Here is a 23,668-nt window from a genome sequence, read left to right as displayed (position 1 = left end):
GAGTAAGTACACCAAGAGTGAACAATATTATAACCTAGTAACTAGTGGTAAAATGACATCTTTATTAAATAAGTTTGTGTGAAAGCAAAGATATATCAGTTCCTGCCGTTTCAGTTTTGTAACGTCGAAGGCTGTACAGCTCTTGAACCAGTTCAGACCACAGCAGGATAACCGGGAATCGCGTGAATCGATTTGCGGTTTTTATTTATAAAATACGAGTGCTCATTATTCATAAGTGAGTTTCTTTGAAAGGTCAAAGCAATTTGTGACAAAACAGGATCGTACAAGGCAGCGCCATGAGCATCCGTTGTGAATTTTATTTGTAACATTGTTGTTAGGCCTGTTTGAGGTTTGGATCCCAGGTCTCAGTGTGGTGCTGGCCATCAATAAATAACTATGATAGTAAAAAGAATTTTTATACATAATATGTCTATTTACAGCAGACGTTGTATAACATTATGGACAGTGTAATTTCAGAGCCTTCGAAAACAGCTATAACTATGTTCTAGAATATGACGGTAACGATTAAGGGTATCGCATAGTTAAACTTATTTTGTACAGTGTCTGAAGTTCGGTACCGATGACGGTTAGATGTGCCCTGTTGCTAGCTGCAGACTGGTAGGAAATACGGGTGCAATGATATTTGTAGTAATCAAATGCAAAAAGCCAGTTACAACTAGGAGTCCAAGCCGGAGCCCCATAACTGCTATGCTAAATGCTCTAATCGTTCGTCACTACTTTGTATACAGTTCGGTGTTCCTGTTAACCTTAAATAGACAATATAGGGTATTGAAGCAAACCTTTTGGCTTCATTTTTATGTTCACATCAACGTGTTATACACCACGGCTGGAAGTATTCCGGATGGCAAGACTGCAGAATAGTTAGAAGCCCCCTTATTTAACTTTTTGTTATGAAGTGAGTTAGGCGTGGTGCGACTAGAAGGAAGTTATTTGTCTGAATATATCTATGAATAGATCTGTTTCCATAGCAACAATTTTGAGCCACACCCCAAGTGAGAAAAATATTACCCGTTAAAACAGAATTAACTACTATTATATGTCGTCAACAATACTGCAAGTATTGCGTCATCAATAATTTAAAATAAAAAAAAATGAAACGCTATTTTTAACGATGCCATTGTTTGCTTCGTTTCTTCTCCAAAGAAATGACTGAAGTTACATTATCAGTATAGAAAGTCGAAAGCTCACAGTTGCTCATACTTGCGCTTAACATTAACGTAACGGCTCGTCTACGATATGCCACGTGACGTAAACAGCAAAACGAAATCCGTTGCGGAGCAAAACTTGTCCAAATAGCGATTCCCCTTCCTTGCGAGGGTACAACCTTCGAATAACTTTCGAATAAGGATATCTATATATTTATTAAAAGCATCTAGTTGGCAATCAGTTTGGTGTTTGTCGTTTTTGTTACTAAATATTTGGTTCTAGAAGTAAGGAACTGTAGTTGCTATATATTGCTGCTAGTTGAATTTCGGGATCTATACACAATATTTTGTTAGAAAAAGGTACTCTACCCAAAGGAAAATGTACTTCCTGATAATGATCTGCTAGGCTCTTTTAGAATTTGAGGACCTTTCATGAATATATGTTTATTTCGCTACTGTATATAATCCTACGCTTTCACTCCGTTTCGAATGTCTGCGGTTCGATTCCGCTTTGCGGCCGAGTTTGCCTGTTCTAGTTGTGTTGTATTGCTATCTTGATGAGGCAATTGGGAAAAGGCTGCCTATGGTTTATGTATTGCATTCTACGTCGAAATTACGGTGGTGTATAACAGTATTTAATAGACGATTACGTGAAAGTGCTCTTGTAGAGTCTCTTGAATTATCGGGCTGCACCCATTCCTAACGTTGGATAAACTTACTCTTCGAAGCCGGCTTGTATCTATTACCATGAACGAAAAAGATCCAAGTACGATAACGTCTAGAGTTTTATACCGAATACACAGGTAAAGACAGTGGTCACAGTACAAAAAGCCAATTTTGTTCCTTTCGTTAGAATGGGTGGCCGCCAGTGCCTGCCGTTCACGCATAACTCTGCCCAGGAATTTTTTTGCGGTGGTTTTTTAAGTTTTAAATGAGGTTTCAATTGAGTTGTACCATTTTAAGACTGATTATTATGAATCGTATTAGAGATGTATGCAAATTTAAATGGCTGCAAGTTAGACGGTAGCATTTTCCACATCTACAGCAATAGTACAGAAGTACTTGTTCTGTTTTTAAAAAAAAAACATCTGCTTAAAGACCGTTGTAGTAACAGTAGCAGTATAATAATGAATTCTTGACTTCATAGCGGCCAAATATATCTGAGGAAATTCTATGAATTAGTGATTAACGAATTGCTATTTCCTACGAGTTCCGACGTAAATACCGGATCTCTCGACAACTGCTAACTGTTTATATATACATCTAATCTAAGTTTAAATAATGTATGCGTAAATATTATTGCTGCTCTGTAATTCATAAAAAGCAATACATAACTTGCGTATGACATCGAATTCTTTACCGCGCAAAAGTCTGTTGAGATAACAAAAAGGGACTGGCACAAAACAACGTGGTTCTCTTACCACAAACACTGCGCAATTCGCCCGGGACGAAGGACGCAAGCGAAAACAAACTAGCCCTAACGGCAGCTGTGTCTGAAGGACGACTTTAGCAGCGGCATTTCCCATCCGCTCCCACAATCGCCCCTTGTATCAGAAGTTCGTTACCAAATAGCTGCAGCAATGCAAGCGTCTAAGAAGACGACAACGCAATTGCTATAAGTCTGTGCGACGTTCACTTCGCGCGGCCCTTGACTCGCTGCTTCTGTTCTTCTATCTGGCGTAGTCCGTTCTAGCCCTGTAATAGCGCTGAACCTAGGAAAGAAGTAGGCACTATAGCATGTTCTCGCTTCCCGCCCTCCCAATAGTCCCTTTTTATGCTTCTAAACCCGAGTCCTTAACTCCATCCCGCCTTTGCCCTCAAAGTGTACCCCCTATGTGTCGCCCGAGGATGCTAGCCTTTCTTAGATCCCTGTTCGCAATTGCGCGCCTTATGAGCCTCAAGGGAATCGTGACGTTCAAAAAGACCAGATCCTGCTTCTCGTCGCTAGTTCAGGGCCCTCGAATTTAGGTAGTCGCCAAAAATGAAGCCTTCCTCCTATCCGACGTCGTGTATCCCTTCGTTGACACTGCCTGTCGTACTGGCGAAATACATACCTTGTACATGACGTTACAGGGCGCGGGACTGGGTCGGCAAAAGAGAAATCAGAAGACGACAGGGGCAGACCAAGCGAATGACAAAAACGGGCAGGCGAATGAGCGGAAAACGGTCACTGGAGGAAGGGAGCGAGGGAAGAAATGACAGAAAAAAAACTGTGCAATAGAAAACACCGGCGGCGAAAGACCGCCCAACTCGTATTTTAGGTCCACAAATTTTATTGTTGTCAAGCACTAGCATGTTGTCGCGTGCTATATATATATGTGTGTCACCATGTAAAGACTGTGTACCATGTCTGCCTCATTGCGAGTTGCTATGAATGCCTACGTATACTTCGGCTATTTTTTCGTGATCTTTCTCTCCCTGTTTATCAGTTATTTATTTCTTTATTCTCGTTTGTTTTTATGTTCTTCGTTATCCTCCTACTGCTCCTGCTTTCTTCATTTTTCCTCTTCGGTTCTTCTGCTTTCCATTTCTCTCATTTTGTTTGGCGACTCTCTTCCACGATCACTGTATTGCTAACCGTATATGTGTGTGTATATAAATAGGTTATATGTCCTTGTTTTGACAATAAATTATTCTGCCCCTTGTTCTGCCGCCAGTCGCCAACACAGGTCATTCATCGCCAGTGATGACTGTACGGATGAACTGAAGAGGAAAGAAAATGGGCGGCAATGTCTGTTTCGCCCATCTTCTGCTGAAAGACAGCTGAGATTTTCATGTATGCTTTGGGGTAAAGTTGAGAGCGTGAAGCTAAGGCAAACATGATAGGGCAACAACCTCTATACAGGACGGTAGTGGCGAACTGGAAGATTGCGTAGGCTGCAATATCATTGGAAGGTCAAAAAACCAAGGAGTCCGCGCCCCATCCGAAGAAAAAGTAGCAGTGGAAGGCAGCGCGGTAACTTTCTTTCATCTTGGTATATATTTATGTAAATTTGTGGTAGTAGGACATAAATTATTAGAGGCAAATCGAATGACGAAAACCACTGCTACTATGATCCCACAGCCGCTATATTCTTCTATGTGAAAAAGTTCGCATTTTAGCAAAAAAGATTGCCACATGCGAACAAGGAGTAGTAGGTGAGAGTAGCTATCGTAGTGTCAGAAAGATACTTCGATGGAAAAAAGAATCGGTGGCATGGATCAGGTGAAATTTAAATAGGAAAATTGGTGCCGAAACATTTTTTCAAAGAGATTTCAGTGAAAGTAATGTACTTTTAAAAAAAAAAGTAGGGATTACTGGAAGATAAAGGCGAAGCCGTAGCCTCATTGGTGACTTCTAGTAGGATACTAAGAAGAGATGATATTGAAAAAATCAAGTTCGAAAATGAATTCAAGAGATTGGAGGATTGCTTGGCAAACCTCTCGGATGTCCGTCCTTGTCGACCTTCTGTTGTGCGGAGATTCGGTAATACCCAATTACCTAACTAGATTAGATACTGGCAGCTAGGTACCAGCAGCGAAAATTTGGTCCTGAACCCCTTTAGTAAGGGCTGGACCGATGGGGATGAACCGTATTACTTGAAACTTTCTTAAACATCTAGGTAAAGGTTCCTGCACGTTTTAGTGAGATCCGGCTGTTTCCGTTTCGCTCAGATGAAAATTTTCTTGTCGCTCGTTTCACTGCTCTGATTGTTTTCAATCAGATTTCTAGAAGAGTTAAAATTTTTATAATTCATAGTCGATGCAGCGGTAAGTGCTATTGTGGATTCCGTGCTGGGTGTGACAGGTAGGGTTGTTCCTTTTGACTTTTCAGTCTCGGACTGAACAACGACATCGTTCGATTCCTTATAATCCTCTGGTTTCATAACAGCATTGCGACATTGCTCACGAGATACATTGATCGGCCAATTGCAAATGAGTTTATCGGTATCCCACACTGTTTTGCTGGGGCATTTCTTTAGCTCTGGTTGACCGTGTACGCATAAATAGTACATCGCACACTCTGTAAAAAGAGGGGTGCATATATTTAAATGTTAGTACATTTCTATATTACTGAACATTGGACATACATGTAAAAAACACAAGAAAAATCAAAGATCGCTAGGTAATTGACCGTCCAGTCAGGTTAGCATCTTTCGCGACGTTTTGCTGTGAGACTACGGTCGCTTTCTTGAATGTATATCATACAAAAGATCAAAGTCGTGCATCTCCCCTTAGACATCTGTGAAACTGACTTACGTATGCGCCTCTTCGAAATGTCGCCTCTAAAAACGTATATTATTGATATGGCTCCGCGCATATAAGGCGTCCCCGTCTTCCGCTACAGCCACCTGAAGCTTACATCCATCGTACAACCTGCTACCTAACGCTGCTCCCAGCCATAGCCAACTGTCGTTGCTATCAGTCGCCTGTGGGCGAAGGGAGAGAAAAGAGAAGAGCAATCCGCGAGCGCAAAACTGACGCGGTTCTGTGGACTCTCTGGAGAAATCGTGACAGCTCAGTAGAATGTCAAGGCACACTCAAAGACGAACATAGGGCGATAAGGGACGACAGCTGCTACTATTAGAGTGTCTGTATAGATTTTCCTCGTTCCCACTGAAACTGTCTGTCAGCCGGCACGCAGGGATGCTCCTCTGAAAAATTTACCGCTAACGCTGTACGCAAGAGGCTTGACCAGAAAGTCTTGCTGTGTAAGCTTCCCCCATTGCAGCCGTCACTGTCAAGGAATGCAGCGGCGCACAAGAGTCCGCCATGGGTATACGTACCTAAAGCAACCAGAGACTAGTTACAACCAGCACAATGCGATCGGTACCCCTGTAAGCTTTGCTGGGCGACGGATTGAGCCCACGCAGTTGAGAGGCGGTTACGACGCATTTTTACTGCGCTGATTCGGCAGATGCTGGTCGAGATAGGGCGGTGGTAGGTGTCAGGTGAGACAGCTGCGTGAATGATTTACCTTTCTCGTGTGGGTAGAACATGAATTGCGGGTCCCTGCAGACCTTGGAGTCAGGCGGTAGGACGGGTCGTCTTGTCGTAGTCGTGGTGGACGAAGTTGACTTACTTCCAGAGCTAGAACCAGAGCCTTCGTCCATGGGACGTGACGTTGTTGTCGTCGTCATCGTCGTCGATGGAATTTCCGGCGGTTCGAAACTGTCCATAACTGAACTAATCATGGTCATAAGTGGGTTTTTCATACTATGGCAATCGGCACGGTAGTCGTCCATGTCGACAGCCCAAACCATTGCCCCTCCGTAGCCTTGCTTAATGATGAAGTCAAGTTTGATAGCTAGCGATTGTTCATCTTCGTACCCTACCCACTGGTCATCTTTATAAGCGTAGGGACATTTTCCAATATCGTCCCACTCCCGTTTCCATCCGTTGTCCTGAACGTTTTTGCAGATCTCGAAATAGGCGTGGAAACCACTGGCGTTAGTGTAGGGACCGGGCTTGCCACCATCGGTGTCCCAACGGCGGATGCCCGCGTGCAGTCCGTGATTGTCTTTGCTACCTAACGTATAGGTACGACCATAAATCGGAATACCAACGATCAGTTTGTGTTTGGGTGCTCCGCGCTCTACCCAAAGTTGGAGTCCGTCGCGCTGTAAATGAGGTCATCACAAAAGCAGCAATATAACTCATTTAGCATCTTCGCTTATTAAACGCAAATCTTCATCGCACAACTGACAATCCCGATTTCAGGTTATTTCGTTTGTAGAAAAACTATAATTATGCACACGTTCAAGCTAGTTTTCCGGTTTTGGTTTTATATATATATATATATATATATATATATATATATATATTCTGAATTCGCTTGGTTTCGTTCAAAAATTAATCAAACAAGCACAAGGTATACAAGCAAGACCTTAGTTACATTGCGCACGAAAGGTCTAAATCTATATTCCGTATCATCTCAGATCACTCTACACGAAAGAACTTTCTATACGAATTTCATAACCAAGTAACAATGTACATAAATAAAAATACTGCCATACCACATTGAGTTTCGCATAACCCCAATCGTCAAACGGTCGGGGGTAAAGCGGACTGTGAACATCGGTGAAGCCGGCCCAGTTACCTCGTAGATCGTAAGACATAACGTGAATATGATCGAATAGTTGAGCAAGGGCTTTGACCTCATATCCTTCATCTAAGCGAAATTTGGCGATTGGTACAGCAACTGCAAGCAATAATGGATTCACTCAATTATACAAAGTTTCACCGATAACACGTTCGCTCAGATGGGTGGGCTGGCTCTAACTGATCCTCGAAGCAGCTTTGGTTGGTTGGGGCATTCTAATAAGGGTCTGTCATTCTTTCAGAGAATGGCTTGCGCCGGGTGAGGGGACCCGTCTCGAGCTGTCGCCTTTTCGACACTACTTCCTTTCAGGCTCATCTTCCTAACGGATGTCTCCGTATCGACAGCCCATCTCCTTGCCAACCAGTTCAGGTGGCAATCCACTCGGCTAGCTACTATGCTCGTTCACTCGTGGTCTGTCACTACACTGTTTCACGTATACTGCCATTCTTAGTCTAGCTAGTAGAGCAGCATTCTCCAAAGAAGCGGTACGTCAGCAAGTGAATTCATTGCCCGGGCGCTTGAGCTTCGCCAGTCTGTCACAACTTACATCGTCTACCAATCTCATCTATTTTCAAATGACTCACCGGTCAGAAGGAGACGAGGTTCCTGCTTGTCGAATTCAGCGCGTAACTCTTGGACGAGTTTGAGGAAGTTCTCTTTGTCAGAATATTTGCCTTGGCGGTCGGATGCTCCTGGATACTCCCAGTCGAGGTCAAATCCATCGAAATCATGTTCCTTGACCCACTTGACTGCAGACTGCACAAACGTTGCACGCCGTTCTTTCGAGCTTACCATGTCCGAGTATTTTTGGCCACCTTCATCCCAGCCACCAATGGCTAGAATTGTTTTGAGATTCGAGTGCTTTCTCTTAAGATCGTTGAAGCGTTTATAACCGTCTGCAAAAAGAAACGAAGAGTATTGAAGAAAGGATAGGGGAAACTCAAGAGTGAACAACTTACAAAGTATGGAATTAGTGTAGAGTTTTTATTTGTCGATAGCGCTGCTCGATGCAGTTAGTACATTCGCCGGCGAGAAGTGCGTTTTAAATCGAAAATCTCGAACAGCCGCAGAATGAGAGAACGAAAAATGTCCCCGCCCATTGGCTACTCTCAAAACGCCTAGGCCTCTGGCTAACTGCAACTACAAAGTAGTATAATAATGTGACAGCGACTCGAAGGTGTCATATCCCTTCTGTCCTTACCACCGTCTCCTTCGTTGACTCGAATGACGTCGTTCTCGTTCGTATTCGTTTCGTTTCGTCGTTCGTATCTGTGTCGTTGTTGGCTTGTTCGTTATATCCTTCCCTTTGCCGTATTCTGGACTTAGGCATCCGACCGTCCGTTTTTGCCTTTGCACCCGAACCTGTAGCAGCCACCGCGCCACTGTTCAGTTTTGCCACCTCTTTTCCCTCGCCTGCACTTTCGCGTTTCATTTCATTCTTTCGTTTCAAATTGCTCGTTTCTTCATCGGCTTCATTCTCCGCTCATTCTGTGCGTTTCATTCTTCGTCGCCTCACTCTTTTTATGTCGCATTCTCCCTGTCCCATTTTTCCCCGTCCCGCCGGTTCGTTCATCGTTCACTCTTTTTCCATTGCCTCAAGTCTCTCAAATGAAATAAGACGAGGGAGCGGCAACGGCAGGAACGATGGAGGCTGTTTCTCTGTATCTTGTTGACTGCTTCTCCTGCTACTAGCCGTTTCGTTCAGCTGACTTGTGCCTGGTCTACCCCTTTGCCCCTTCCCCACTTTCTCCTATACATGTGTATATCCCCGGCTGATGTCCGCTGGACGTAATAGCGACGTAGCTGTAGCTGCTCTTCTTGGCAATCCCACTTCACGGCTGGTTGGCACAAGAGAATTTCGATGCCGTTTTGCTTGACGTAGTCGTCGGCCTTCAACATCGCTGCATCGCTGTCGCCAACACCACGACCGCTGCTGCTGCCACCTTCAGCACAAGCGTCAAATCTCATTATGTCATCGTCATATTGATACAAGCAGCCCACAAACAGCAATAGATGCTGCTTCTATTACGGCTGTTGATAGTAAAACGCTGCCGATGGCGCCAACCCATGCACTGCCGGAATGCATCCAGTGGAGGAAATAGGGAGACAGCGCTCGTTTTGAAGTTCGTCGCACAGCATACGGCCATCGCCACCGTTTCAGCTACTCCCGTCCATGTCCGTATCTCTATACCCTCTTTTATCTATACCAACCAGCACCGACTGCCTCAACCGACCGCAATCGAATAGTGAGTGGCTGGTTGCCCCTTGTAACCCTCATCCTTCCCTTTCTACAAGTATCACACTTGATCCGCTCGTCGGCTTCAGGCCCCCCTCTCGCGATCCGAAGCTTCTTTGATATCCCCTGCTATCGCCATCGCCTTTTCTCGTCTTTATGTCACCTTTCTCCCCCTCTCTAGGAACCCCTAGAATACTCATCCATATCAACCAGGCTGTTCTGCAACTTACCCCTCCACATGTTGTCTTTCCATCTCAACAACAGTAGTAGCAGCACTAGCACTAGTATAGCCTGCGGGCCTGACTCACCGGCAAGCCTAGTCTCACCTGTCTTCTGTTCGAATTTCGAAACGGTGACTACTGCAGATGCAGGCCATTGCAGGAAGGTGGGGTACACTCAAGCCAGTCACGGCTAGGTGGGAATAGTCCCTGTGACTCTTAAGTTCGGCCAAAATACGGTATAATAGGACATTTGCGTTTTACAGGCGCATGTGCATACCCTCTTGGCCTAGCTAAGCGGGCACCGTGTGCTGGTTAACATCTAGCCATTACAAAAGCCGAATGTACCTAAGCTTTTTCGACCATACAATATATCGCGGCTTCTTAGTATTGGTCTAAGGACTTCATTGTTGTCGCAAGAAGGATATGATATGGCCAATGGTGAGAGACGCTGTAATGGCTATAACGAACATGTATCTCACAAACGAGATATAGAGTTGTACAATGTAGTGAGTAAAGGAAAAAAATGTCTGAAGTATATGATGCTCTAGGGAACGAAATCTTGGCACCGTTATATTGTGGTCATATAAACTTTTTGATGGTGATTAGACCTTAGGGAACACCCTCAGCTGAAGTTGACTGGGAAAAGTTTAAAATGGACGACATCGCAAAAAGCGATAGACTCGTACATTATCAATTTCTCGTACGTTTCTGTCTACGTAGCCGAGTAATCAACAATACTGGGAAAAATTGAAATAGCTAAAGATAAATTGAAATATTTTTCATCAGGGTACGCATCGCATATATATATATAGTTTTCACGGTTTTATGGATGAACAAACGCACTTACTTTTCTCGATGTCCAAATTTGGGTCAATTGCCATCACCTCCCAGGTTTTGTTGCTCAGCCCAACGAACGAGTAAATAAGATGGGTGCACAAGTCTGCAGGAATATCTTCAATGTCGTAGCTATAAGGAGACGGTCGGTTGTATGCCCACGTCTGGTAGTAACATACCACCTTACCACGACCCACCGTTTGGCCTACAAGTCAGTAAGCATAATTAAATTGGAAAATACAGTTATTATCAAGGATGGCTTTTTTTTCAGTAGTGCGCTGCGTTCAGATAGCCTTAATATTACTTCGCAGAATGTGGCCTTGGGGCTTTAAGCCCTATATCATTTTTCTATATGCTGAGAAGTATGGTTTAGATGGGCAACTATTTATTGGAGAACAAATTTGTATTTTTTACAATTTAAGCCAAACTGCCGTATCTATTTTATTGTTAGTTTTCGGTTTCGAACGTGATTACTAAGAATTAGTAGCTTGACTATTTTGCGCAAGCGACATTACTCATATATTATGTAGAGCGACGACAGCGCTATTCAGATTTTAAATTTGTATGTGAGATATAACCCCTATGTGAAGATAATTGATATTTGTTTTTTACTTCTCTAGAATCTATTGATGCTCACACGATCTACCGACGTATCTCGGGAACTTCGCAATATAAGCATCTGAAAAGTTGGCCAAAAAAAGAGACAAATGCAGGCACTTTCTGGGCTTCATGCAAATGGGCTTAGATTTATTTCGATGCATACTGCTAGCGCAGGGACTACACGTTAACGAGATTCGTCAGACTCAGATTGAAAATGCAGTTTAGGTACATCCAGAGCAAATAAGTTAACATTATTTTTTCCTCATTATTTTTTTAAATCAGTCTTCTTGCTTTTTGTGTACGCACTCGATTTAACATATGTGAAGTCAAATCTGTACTTATCTAGCAATCTTCACGAAATGAATAGTGGTTATTAATCAGCACACATTCTCGCCTGTGATAAATCAATATTTCTTGGTAATTACCCCATGTCCAAATAGCTATATAAGATTTGGCCAATGTTTAATATAAATCAATTGCAATTTGTATCTCCTAATGAAATATTTTCTTCATATTTTATCAATCGTTATCCGACTGTATCTCCTATTGAACTGTATCTTTCTAATTCTGCAATTTTTCGCTATACTGATTTATGTTAGTAAGTTTATTTTCGGTTAGTGAGCACAGCTCAAAGGTATTAACTGAACGTTTCCACTTAGCATCAAGTCTCGACTGGAGTAACTTGGAGCAATAGGCATCACGAAAAGTCCCAAATGTCAGTCCACGCCTTTAACTCTTAACTAAATTTCAAATGAAAATCGACCTTGCCAGTTTTCATGCCTGATCCACGGTGAGGTAGCGGTGCCATTCACCCGATGGCTATAGTAGCGTGGCCATATCGTGCGGGCCCAAACACGCTAAGTGACGCACCATTGGAGTAGAAAACAAAACGAAAACCACCATATTAACCCCGAGCAGCTGTGTGAAGATTTAGCAACATCGAACAAATAAATCGAAGCCTGGAGGTGGCCAGGTCCATTGCTATGCCGTAGGAAAACTCAAAGTTATCCAAATATACCCAGTGATTCAAAAGTCCGCTATCGACATTTTCGTCTATTACTATGGTCGGGAGCTTCATTTTCATTTTTCATAACTCACCGTCAAGCTTGGACTCGCCGACTACTGCTGAGGAAACGATTCCTGGAAGGAGGAGAATAGTCAGTGGGGCCAGAATTTTCGGAAGGGCCATCCTAGCAGGGAGTCCAATGGCAGGTCGTTCAACGATGGAGAACATAAACTCTAAGACACGAGACCCTCTGGAGCTACGCCACTGTCACACCACTGCAGCGGACACGAGCTTAGCAATGGTTATATATGGAGCATCTGCCATGGTGTACCTCGCTCGCGGGGTTCATTCTTTCAGCTGTAGACCAGCCTTGCCATACGAGCAGTCCTTGCCTGGAAAGGGAAGAGTTGTGCGGGGAATACTTTAAGTCCATCACGTACCACGGCGTTGACTACAACGCCGTAAGCTGTTGCTGTTATTGTAATGAATGTTTTGACTTTACAACACAGCACAGTCTTCAGTAGTTTTCTGTTCCGCTATCCCGTCCAAAGTAAAGCTTGCCGTATCGGCTACGACATAAAGCGATTTTTCGCTCTCTTCACACATCGCTCCGGCTCCTGCTTATGCTATCGTCTTTGTTATTGTTTTTTGTAGTAGTATCTGCTGTTAATCATAGTCATCATAGTTTCAAGCGGGCCTGCTGCATAATTGGGTCTGCATCCATCGTTAGCGATTTGCTGCTCTGTGCTGATACAAACGATAACCCAGAAAACGACTTCCAATTCAGTAGAGACACAGCATCGAATCGGTCAGTTAACGGAACGTAGAAACAGCAGCAGCAGCAGCAGCAGCAGCAGCGTATAATATAGAGGGAAAAGATGAAAAAGGACAAAAGCAAAAAAAAGGAAACGAGAAGAGAGTGCGCGAAATGGCGTAAAAAGGGTAGCAATAGCGGGTTTACTCGCCGACTTTCCTGGCTGACTAGTCAGAAACGCGCATAAAGGGAGTGGATATTGGCAAGCAAAAGGTCAGAAATCCAGCGGTGGGTTCTGCAGACGCGGAGCCGACGGGCCGATTAATCCGTCAACGGTTTTACTGCATCGAAAAGGCAGTCGCAGCTGTTACAGGCAAGCATTGTGCGTTTCGCGCTGCTGCCGCTAGAGAAAACATTGCGGTCACCATTTAGCATCTATACCGTTTGTCCTAGCATTTTCCTGCGTTAGGAGGTGTTACCCCAGACGCAAAGCTTAGCGCAATTTCCTCAACGATCTTGGCCGCAAATCACATAGCCGTCAAAGACGTCTAATGTTTTGGTACTTATTATTATTGTTCACTAAGGTTTACTGGGTTATGTGATGCTTGCTAACGATGGGAGCTGAATGAACCTTTCGATATTCTAAAATCACAAAGCGAGGACGACAATATGGCAAAATTGTTTGGACTCTACAAGAATCTAGTGGTAAATTTTTGGTAACCAACGCGTTTCTTAAGCCAGCGTCGTCAGAGGCTTCGAATGGTCCACATGATGCTATTAATGATAAACAACTGGAAAAACGTGCTTGTTAAATCTAGCAGAAAAGATTTAAGCTAGCTAATGTTTGTTTCTTTTTTAGATAACAGCAGAAACGACGAAGTAAAAGCCAGAAAATGGCGTAAACGATATTCTAATTGCTTTTCAGTAACGCACATTTATTACGTGGTAAACACAAGAGCTACCCTTGTGTTGCTTTTTGGGGATCGATTTTATGTAATCTGCGCCACCTGCGAATTGGACACGACACTTAAGTTCGCACACCGTTTTATGTGACCTGGAACTATAGCTCAATCTGCATTACGGAAAAAAATCTCTTAGCAGATGCATTTCTATATTCAGTGAACTTTTGAAATACAACTTCTCACGTAATGACGTTTTTCATCGAGGATCGGAATGTAAAATAGGCGTCGACGATACAGAAATCTACCGCGATCTGCTAAAGCTGGTGACGCCCAGGAGTCAGCGATCAATCCTACGACTTCCAGAAAATCATAGAATATTGGTGTCGGCAGTTTCTTCATCTTTGAGAAAGTAGGGCATTGTAGCTTTCATCGAAATCATCGCCCTACGGCGAACTTCATCTGTGATAAGGAATAGTATAATAGGCATCACCGCACAACGATATTTAACCCTTCGTATTGGAGCTGAATTTACGCCCGTCATCGTCAAGTTACTCCCTAAAGCCAACCGGTGTGGGCAGTAAGCTTGCCGTGCCATTTCAATAGACGTCGACGGTGCTGGTGGCAGGATTTTCCGTTATTCACTTTGACCGAAACTCGCCCCGCTGCACTGGGAATGTCCCAGACTTTCGCTGGATTCATCTTTCGGCTGCCGGAGGTCGACCCATTTTCCAGAAAGCTTTGTTGTCGCAAAACGCTAGCGAACCCGATAAGAACAGCCAGTAAGAGCAGTTAAGAGACGCTTTCCAAAGTCAACGACGGATTTGCTGCTGTCTGGACAAAGAAGTCAGTTTTGTACAGCTCGCTCACAATCATCATTCTGTAGAAAAGTGTCTGCTTCCGGAAAAAGGCCACGGTTATTTGTCTAATACACGAATATGAACGAAGACGTGTAGAATCTGCTGTTTTTTTGTCTTTTATTGCTTTTATCTGACCTTCTTGACATATTGTGAATGGTTATGGTAAAATTGTGGCTAGGGAACATAGCTCAAACACATTTATGAAGCTATGACTATTTACTGGATTCTAGATATGAGAAAGCCTTAACATGAGCTTGCTATCGGCCTGAAAATGTATACATTACAGATGAATGTTTGATTGAAAGAGATATACAACATAAATTCATTCGGTCAATAATAGACAAATCATAATGGACAGTTTAATTTAACGACATGGCCCTTAGTCTTGCAAGCCGGTAATAGCTAAATACTTTTCCAAATTGTTCACTGCCTTTACTAAGAACCTGGCCAGTAATAATAATAAGTAATAATAAAAATACGTACTTTTTAAACGCTATTAAGAGGTTCCTATCAATTCAGGTAAAACTGAACTTCTCGAGTGCACTTGCATGAGTAGGACAAGGAATGACCAGACACAGTGTCGCCTTATAGAGCTTCAAATGCTTTACCAGGGGTAATAGTATCATAAAAGAATGGCTGAACTCAAATATTGGTTTAACCGCTGTATTTTCGAGTCAATGCTCGAATACAGAAGGTATCAAGCAGAAAATGCTATTGCGATCATTTACGACATCTCTATAGAGGAACGCGGTAGAGAAGCGAGAAGCCTCGTGTCGTGAAAGAATAACTAGATCACAAAGCAAGGGCCGCTGTGTGTCAGATTAAAAAAAAAAAGTGCAATATTACGGTGTTCTGCTGCGTTGCGGCAGGCAGACCTATTTTAGCTGTGAATATTACTTTAGCTGTGTATTTATTCTTCAAATCACGACCTTTTATGAAAATAAACTTCTATTTCAAAAATCAAACCTCTTACTGGTTTTCCCGTTATCACAATGGAGTGAGCATATTGATATAAACGCCTTACCATCTACCCAGCAGTCGAGGCAATAGGTCCAATCGACTTTGCAATTTTTAAGATACTTTGACTGTCATGATCTGAGTTTGCTGTTTTCGTTTAACGTTTCACAGGAATAGCATTCCTTTCAAAAGGGCAGCTATAAGGACGAGCTGTTGTGTATCGACAGAGTTTCTCTGCTAGTGCCGATGCTGCTGTTACCACAGGCAGTGACGAACGTTAGCAGTGGCGACCGGGCACTACTCAACATTTGTCGATAGAATCGAAATTGACACTCGAAAAGATGTTCAACTCCATAAGTTTTGCCATGGGCATGTTCCTGTCTCAGAGGCAGCACTAGGAATCGAACCTCCTACAATCACCCCGTTGTATCATTCTTTCCATATATGCCTTACACGAAAGCCAAGCTGCCAAGAGACTAGCAGCAAACGTTTGAATCCCCTAGAGGGATTCCCGTATTGTAGCAATTGGTCACGACTGCCTCCTCGTCGGCCCTGGGCACGCTTCTAATGGCCAGACAGCTTCCTCTATTTCCCTTTAGTCGTCTGTCTCGGGGGTGTCGGTCTCAATATATCAGCTAGACGCGAGCACGGCGGTCACTTTAAATCTTAATGTGTGGCACGGGTCGAAGCTTCACCGAGAGGCGACCAGAGATCTAAGAGGTGTTCCTATTTTGAGCAGACAAAGCTCGTGGGTTGGCTGGCCGGACGCCCACAGGTCCGGCTATCTTATGGTGGCGATGGTTGGATCAACGGGGTCTTCTATACTGCTGGTTAGATGGCCGTGGCGGTAGCATAGATGAAGGGATGGCTTTAGGCAACCAAGCAGATAGGCTGGCTGGCTCAGAACATGGTAAGGAACAGCGGGTCCATGTCGGGCTGTCTATTGCTTCTGTATGGGCTCACATGGTTGGTCATGTGGCGTGGTAAAACGTGGATATGAAAGCCTTGTGGGATAGGGGCATCTAGTTTAGGGTTGTGTGGAGGAAAGCTCTAGCAGTTTGTGGCACGTGATGAGGATAACGAACAGATGATTTCGGCGGAATCTCTGTGGCTGCTCTAAGTTCCTATTCTCGAACAAAAGCGTAGCGTTGCATTGGGCGATCGTTTAGAGATTGTATGTAGAGGGGGTTAGAAGAAGCTGAACTGAGAGGAAGACTTCAATCAAAGGGGACGGGGCAATCGTCTTGATTATTCGTGGTGATTTTTTCAAAGAGATCTTGCCCCAGCTTCCGAATTTCCATTCTATTCTGCTTGCTTAGCGCATTCAACTCAACGAGTCCAGCGCATTCGTTTGGGCAGCGACCACTCTTATAGCACGCTAACCCCAGCTTGGCTTCAATCTTGTTCTGTGTCCTGCCAGAAGCCGAGCCCCCTCCCCTGCGTGCGATCATCAGCTCGCATCATTATCAGCGTCGTCATCACCCTAACCACACCCATAGGACGGCAACGCAGAAAGGGGGAGAACCGCAACGCTTCCATGCACCATCGTATATACAAGAGAAAGAGCCGAGTACGTGGAGTCGGCCTTCTTTATAGTCGGATGTGGTCTTAGATATTGGCGAGGTATAAACACGCATGGAAATACCGTAATTGAAGGATAGAAGCGGAAGAAAGGAAGCCGCTGCGTGGATTAGGTACGGATCGGTGCTTAGGGTTGATCGTCTGCGGCTAGGATTTGCGGTCCAGTCAAAAAACGCTGTCTATTGGTCTTGTTTGGTTTGGCATTACCAGCTATATACTTAAGCCGCTAAGGCGACGGCTACATGAACGTACTATTGTGTTGCCGGGAGCTCGAGAACGCTTCTCCCAAAAGTTGTAAAGGATAACAAGAAGAAGAACCCCGAATAGTTGTCATGATATCCGTACTCAAGGTCTGGATGGAATTCTTTGCAGCAAAATTGCTAGCTATATTATAGCTATATATACCAGTCTATCCCACCTCCTAGAAAAGTGGGAAAGAACTCGGGTTTGATGAGTCTGCGAATCTCAGTCATCGATGACGCATGTATAGTTCACATTCCCGAAACAAAAAAAAAGTCTATGTCTAGTTCCAATTAGCGGGACTTCGGATGCTCGCTACAAGTACAGCAGAATTTCGATCTAGTACTTTTTTTTTGTATGTGAGTGGCAAACAAACAAGTTCAATGGGCTAAGATTAAAGGCATACGACTATTGAATGTCTGTGTTTTGAATATTCTCTAACAATTAACATTTTTCCAATAATAGTCCTTTAATTATACATACCATATATAAATATTAAAGCGTCTATACGCTGCGCGTCAATTGTTTATTACAATAGAAAGTATTCCAAGGCATCTTAAGTGGGAAACGCCTTATGGCAAGCGTGTTAAGTTGACACCAAAGCCAAAGGACATAGTGGCTGTGAAAAAGGACAAACCGAACTTCAGATTATATCTACTTAATAAACTAGTCAGCAGGGTATGGACTAAACTATTCTAGTTTAGGGTCCTGTTTTGTTTGTGCGATCTACAGGGGTAAGACCAATCTTACAAAGCAAAGTGTTGCATGTCACACCCTTTAAGGTGCAAAGTTGCAAGTAAATGACGCGCTAATCTCTACCTAAAATGATCTGTCCAGGTTTCTATTGTTATCGACGGCGGTCGAGTGTTACTTTTGTAGGTCTGCTGCTCATAGTTGTCATTTGTTCGAATGTTTTGCCAGATTTAACAGTAGAACTCGCACATTTATATACTGTGTAGCAGTAACCCGTATTACCTATCCGCGGAGCATCATTATCAGCGTCGTCTTGATTGAAATTGATCGCCGTCGCCTGAAACATAGCGAAACAGCAAACTTTTTTTTCCATTCTACAGACCATCAAGCATTTTATACATACAATAGTAATACGAACAGAAGTCGAATGATTTCTGTTCTTTCTGAAGTATCAGACATATTTAAAGGGCTTCGAAGCGGAAAATCAAAGCTGAATTGACAATGTATTTGTGGCTTACGGTAGTAAAATCCAGCAACAGTTTGATGAACTCTAAGACCCCATATCACGGTGTCATCTGTATGGTCTCCATGATGCTGGTAATTTTATTCTGATTGAAACATTGGCGGATCCGCCTGAGGTTTCATCCTCGTAAATTTATTCTATGCAAGTATCATAAGCTCTAATTCTCATCGATATCTTACCATACAACAGGCATCCTGCTGACGGCTTATCGACTTCACTCCGACTCCCGGCCCCATCGCTACTGAATCGCTTACTCAATGCTAACAAACTAATTTAGAACTGACAATGACCACCTCCCAAACTAGAATTTCACTCTAAGGATTATCATGAAGCGCACTTACGTCATCATGATGCGCCTCTTCCCCTTTTTCCCTTCTTTGTGTATTGACTTTTCTCTGCAGTGAAAGCTATTAGACTAAAGCGACCGATTGAACCTGTTGGCACAGATGGCCTACGAGTGCTACAGCAGGCAACGGCTGGCGCCTGGCCTTTTATTTTTCTCTGCCTTCATATACCTCTACTTCTCTGCCTTGTTCAAAAAACATTGCCAGAGGTTTAGGCTCAAGTTTAGCCGTCCATAAATTCGAGTGTCATAATACGCTCCTTCTCGTTGTTCGGACTTGAAGATGAGCTCCAGCAGCGAGCGCTAGACGCACTAGTCCGTGCTTTGCCTCTACCCTCCCCCCCCTCAGTAAAAACGAGGCTGCTGTTACATCATTTGAGGCCGTTGACGGCCTGCATCTATTCCAGGGATTCCCTTAAATTAGACGCCTACTGACTGAACGCCCACCGACCCGGGTACTTTTGCTTTACTTCTTCCTCCTGATTTTCTCTATGGCCCTCACGGTCCATTCATCGAGGTCGACTCTTACTACGACTCCCAAGAGCCGATTTTGTGACACATACGGGTCCACTTTTATTCACACACACAAACATACATAGAGTCACTTAGCTAACATTCGTCCAGTATCCCCTTTCACCCCGGAGCGCCCCCCGAAGTCGCCTACCATTCTCGCAGTCTAGTTTCCCATTGCTCTCATTGTAGAACAGTGCTGCCGCTATTGCTATCCAAACTTCTCGTAGACGTTCAAGTGCATTATGCTCCTTTTCCAACCGGCCGAGTTCTTTCTCTATTTTCATCGCTTTAGATGCCGCTGCCGCCGCCTCTAGCGTCATTCAAAAGCAAAGCAAGTCTATGCGTTGAAACAGGTCTGATTACCGCCCGTATAGCACTGGATAGCGTATGATCTTCGCTTCTTTCTCTCCAACCTCCTTCTGCTTTCCCATCGTTCCGTCAGTCTCTGTCCCCTGTACCCATTTCCCGCAAACACATTACAGACAGTCCCGTCAAGATTATGTCGGAAGATTGTTTTCTCTGTCTGTTGACTCTTCTGCATTTGCTCCGTTTTGCCTGCTGGCTGTTATGTTCTTCAAATAGGAAACATACTGTGGGGCACAAGAAAGATTTACACTACTGGACCCGGACTTTTGTGATTACAACGAGAACAATACTCTGACTGGAAATCGCTGGTAGCAACAGCGGCAGTAGCAGCAGCAATAGAAATCAAACGGAGGGAGAAATAGATTGAGGGCTGGAGCGTGGCGCAAGTTCGCGATCTCACTATGTGCCGTTGTTGATAGCAGAGCTCGATGTCTTCGAATGATTTGCACAGTTTCAAAAATTTGCGCCGACTTCAACAAGAGGAGGTTCTAATCAGGAGTCAAGAAATCATCGTGACCAATGTGTATTAATAAGTCAACAAATACCACTATTAGTGTCACACTGTTCATCGCCTATTGTGGTTTCTCGGGACAAAATTCATCGTATTTTGTTAGTTCTACGGACTATCCCGTTGCCAACGTTCTGACAATGTTCGTCATTCTTCGCGGATTAAGAGGAATTCGTTTTTCGACCCACAGGCGGAGACGCGCGAAAAAAGACATGGCAGTGTATCCGTCCATCCACCTCTTCCATGCTTTCACTTACCGACCTTTGCAGCTGCGTCTACCTTCATAAATAACGACTGATAAAATATCTGGCGGTGGGAGCTAGTACCGAGTCTCAGGGGAGGCAAAACGAGGCGGACCTCGTTGATGCAGCCTAATAGTGATGTGCAGATGCAAGCGCGCTTGTTAGTCGCGCTGCCAATATTTGGTGGAAAAGGGAAACAAGACACCTACGAAGCCAAACAGCAACATCAACTGTGGCACACAGATGAAGCACATCGGAGAGCCCCCCGAGGCGCGTTCTTCGTACCGACAACATAACATCGAGCGACAGGCGTGTTAGTGTGAAGTGCCAAGTCAGAGTACCCTAACTATGGTTTGTACTCGATACTGACCGCTACCATCGGCCATGGAAATCCGACTCAAATGAACGGATTATCTAGAAACATCGACAGCAAAAATGTTGATAGTAGCTATCGAGTCAAAATTAATTTCACCTTTTTATATCGATCGATCGACATGTTAGGGTTGAGCAGTATTGATAATGTAAGGACGAGTATGTTTCTCACAGCCAAAAAGCTTAACTATATCATTGCTCAAAGATTACATTGGCTGCCTTAAAGGTCGATAGCAGATATAGGTGCCGGCTAGCCAAAGATAGTACGTTTCCACTAAGTTATACATTGATAAATTTAGACCAAGATATTGATATTAGTAACGATTTGGCCAAATACACATTCATATGTGCCTGCTTGACCAGCTCGTATAGACCGATCGGGAAATATTACATTTCTCTTTCTTTTCCTGACTAGTAATCTATCAGCGGTTCAAAGACGGCAGGTATTACGGCAACGAACGGTAAGTCTACGATGACGAGATAAGTCTCCTTAGTATCTCTTCGTTCTCTTTCTTTTACGCTCTTTTGGTGGTAGCTAGCGTAGCGGCGTTCGTTTGCCGCAGTCGTCGAATAGTCAGTGCCAGGATAAAATCAAGGCCGTACGCGGTATCGCGCCGGTGCCCATGTCCGAGATTATTGGTCGACTCACCAACCGCGCGATCAATTCTTCATTCAGATATCCAGTCTAGAGAAAAGAGAAGCAGGACTGAGTTAGACCTCACCAGGGTACCTATACTGACTCTACCGCTGACCAGTTGCCAGCACGACGATCACTACCAACACCCACGATACGAATTGCGACCCTGCAAGACCATTATCGAATCAGCTCTATACTACTGCTGCTATTATCATTATTATTACTATTATTTGTATAGGGAAGACCATGAAAGAGTCAGTGAAATAATTTGCTATCACTAGGATATTCACCCTTATTTAGTACTAGCCGTATGGTGGGGGAAGTTACAAGATGGACCCGTATTACCTCACGTAGATTACAAGAGCTCTCTGTCCCTTGTCCACTGACTTCGTAACCGTTGCATCTTTGGGAGAGCTACATCATGTTTTATCGCCAAGCGCCGCTCAGGATCGTTTGCTGGTGATACGATTATATATTTATTTTCGAGCTAGATCGATACAGACTAATGTTTCTTTTGATGATCGGGAGGTAAGAAGGCTTTTACCTAGGCGAGCGAGAAATCGAACAAAGATTCACTAAAGCATTATACCTAGCAAGAGCGAGCCGCCTGAAGCGGAAACGCGAGTTGAAGTAACATCATCTAAATGCCGTCAAGAACGAAACTTAAACTAATAAAATTAGTAGATAACTGAAAGGTAATAGATAAGCAGTCATTTTCGCTTAGTCAAACTGGACACAAAAGAGGACCCTTGACAAAATGTATATGTCTACATAGCCCAGATACTTATGCCAACTTCTTGCTGCATCTTCACTAAGAAAATTTTATAAAACGAACACGGTACAAAAAGTGCGAATTCGTTTCATAGCATATTGTATGGCCGTCGTTATGAAAAAAAATTGTCCTATCGATCAAAGAGAAACAGTTATAGTGGATGCTAATAGCTAAGAGTAATGGTCCTCCACCGGCACTGCTACTACTAGTAAATAATCTCTATGTATAAGTCCCTAGAAGACCGCGTCCTATGCTTAATCTGTGACGCCTGTTATTGCCGAGTTCACAAATGTGACAAGGTCCACACGACGTTTAAAGGCAGCCTTCATCTTAATTTGCTTGGCGAGATAGAAGAACGGCGGAAAGAAAAGAGGAGGCCACGTTGAAAAACAAAACAAGCAAAAAACTTACGAAAAACCTTAACATAAACTGTCGTTGGTGGTCACGGAAGCCTATTCGTCTTCCTCAATTATGTTGTGTCACAGAAACTTGAAGGGAGAGAGAATGTGCTTGAAAGAAGTGATCAAGTGACGGCTTATTTTTCGTTTATTCATGAACGCTGCTTTTAATGTACTTACGACAACTCATATAAAGACGTGGTCAACGATAATAACGCTGAGTGAGGACGACATAGGACTGAAGCAAAATCGCAAATTAAATATAGAAAGGAATAGTAACGAGTGATAGAAAAAAGAAAAATAGGTACTGATAAACTTCGCTATGCTTACGTCTGTCGTTGCCGCTGCTGTTGTCGTTATCGGCAAATACCGTTGCCCTTTACGTTTGTCTGCCCGAAAGGCCAGCCGGCTTGGCTGGGCCTTTCGGGCCTGGCGAAGAACCATATGCTTCGGGAGCCAGTTCATAACAGCTGAAATTAAGGCGGAGGACTTATTAAATATTATGGTTCAAGGAAACGGGACTTGAAAATTTGAAGAACACAACTCGACGACAACCTACTCGGCGGAGCTGGAAGGTTGTCAAATAAAGTCGAAGTTTTTCTACTTCTCAATTTAACCCTGTCTCTTTAATTTCTTCCTACATGACTCCGATTTATAACGGGCTTTCAGCATGATCAACACCACACTCAGCTGGTAAAACAACAATTATTGTGTTGGCTATCATAGCCGTCAACACTATTGAGTCTGTCGGTCGCACGGTCGCAGTAAACAGGTTCCTTTTTTGGGCTTTGACAACAGCCAACCCAGCGCAACACTGGCCTCAGCTGCTTACATATCGGCCCGGCTCAAATAGCTTAATCTCGCA

General features: G+C 43.7%; 1 protein-coding gene across 4 annotated transcripts; it reads right to left on the bottom strand.

Moving 5' to 3' along the window:
• Positions 1 to 3,416: 3,416 nt before the first annotated feature.
• Positions 3,417 to 23,638, bottom strand: LOC111270579 (endochitinase). Of its 4 annotated transcripts, XM_022850858.2 has the most exons (8): positions 23,363 to 23,638; positions 23,134 to 23,273; positions 18,412 to 18,466; positions 10,553 to 10,744; positions 7,833 to 8,144; positions 7,163 to 7,347; positions 6,124 to 6,766; positions 3,417 to 5,169 (listed from the first exon to the last, which is right to left on the bottom strand). In XM_022850858.2, exons 2-8 carry the CDS (start codon positions 23,266 to 23,268, stop codon positions 4,817 to 4,819), a joined length of 1,875 nt encoding a protein of 624 aa, XP_022706593.1. In that variant the 5' UTR covers positions 23,269 to 23,273; positions 23,363 to 23,638; the 3' UTR covers positions 3,417 to 4,816. The 4 variants fall into 4 exon arrangements, with proteins under 4 accessions (XP_022706593.1, XP_022706595.1, XP_022706596.1 ...); XM_022850860.2 differs by lacking the exons at positions 18,412 to 18,466; positions 23,134 to 23,273; positions 23,363 to 23,638 and adding exons at positions 11,177 to 11,996; positions 12,238 to 12,521; XM_022850861.2 differs by lacking the exon at positions 18,412 to 18,466 and having other exon boundaries at positions 23,134 to 23,638.
• Positions 23,639 to 23,668: the final 30 nt, after the last annotated feature.

This window comes from Varroa jacobsoni, unplaced genomic scaffold (assembly GCF_002532875.2).
Source record: "Varroa jacobsoni isolate VJ856 unplaced genomic scaffold, vjacob_1.0 contig00010, whole genome shotgun sequence".
Taxonomy (NCBI): Eukaryota; Metazoa; Arthropoda; class Arachnida; order Mesostigmata; family Varroidae; genus Varroa; species Varroa jacobsoni.
The sequence above is the reverse complement of the archived record's forward strand: the minus strand, read 5'-3'. Positions and strand labels throughout refer to the sequence as shown.

Bases quoted from the DNA above. Each gene is read 5' to 3' on its own strand.
- LOC111270579 (XM_022850858.2), bottom strand. From the start codon at position 23,268: ATGAACTGGCTCCCGAAGCATATGGTTCTTCGCCAGGCCCGAAAGGCC. The intron at 18,467-23,133 runs GTAAGCATAGCG...GCTATGTTTCAG, and splicing joins CAGCAGCGGCAACGACAGAC to GCGACGGCGATCAATTTCAA. The intron at 8,145-10,552 runs GTAAGTGCGTTT...TTCTTTTTGCAG, and splicing joins AAATTTGGACATCGAGAAAA to ACGGTTATAAACGCTTCAAC.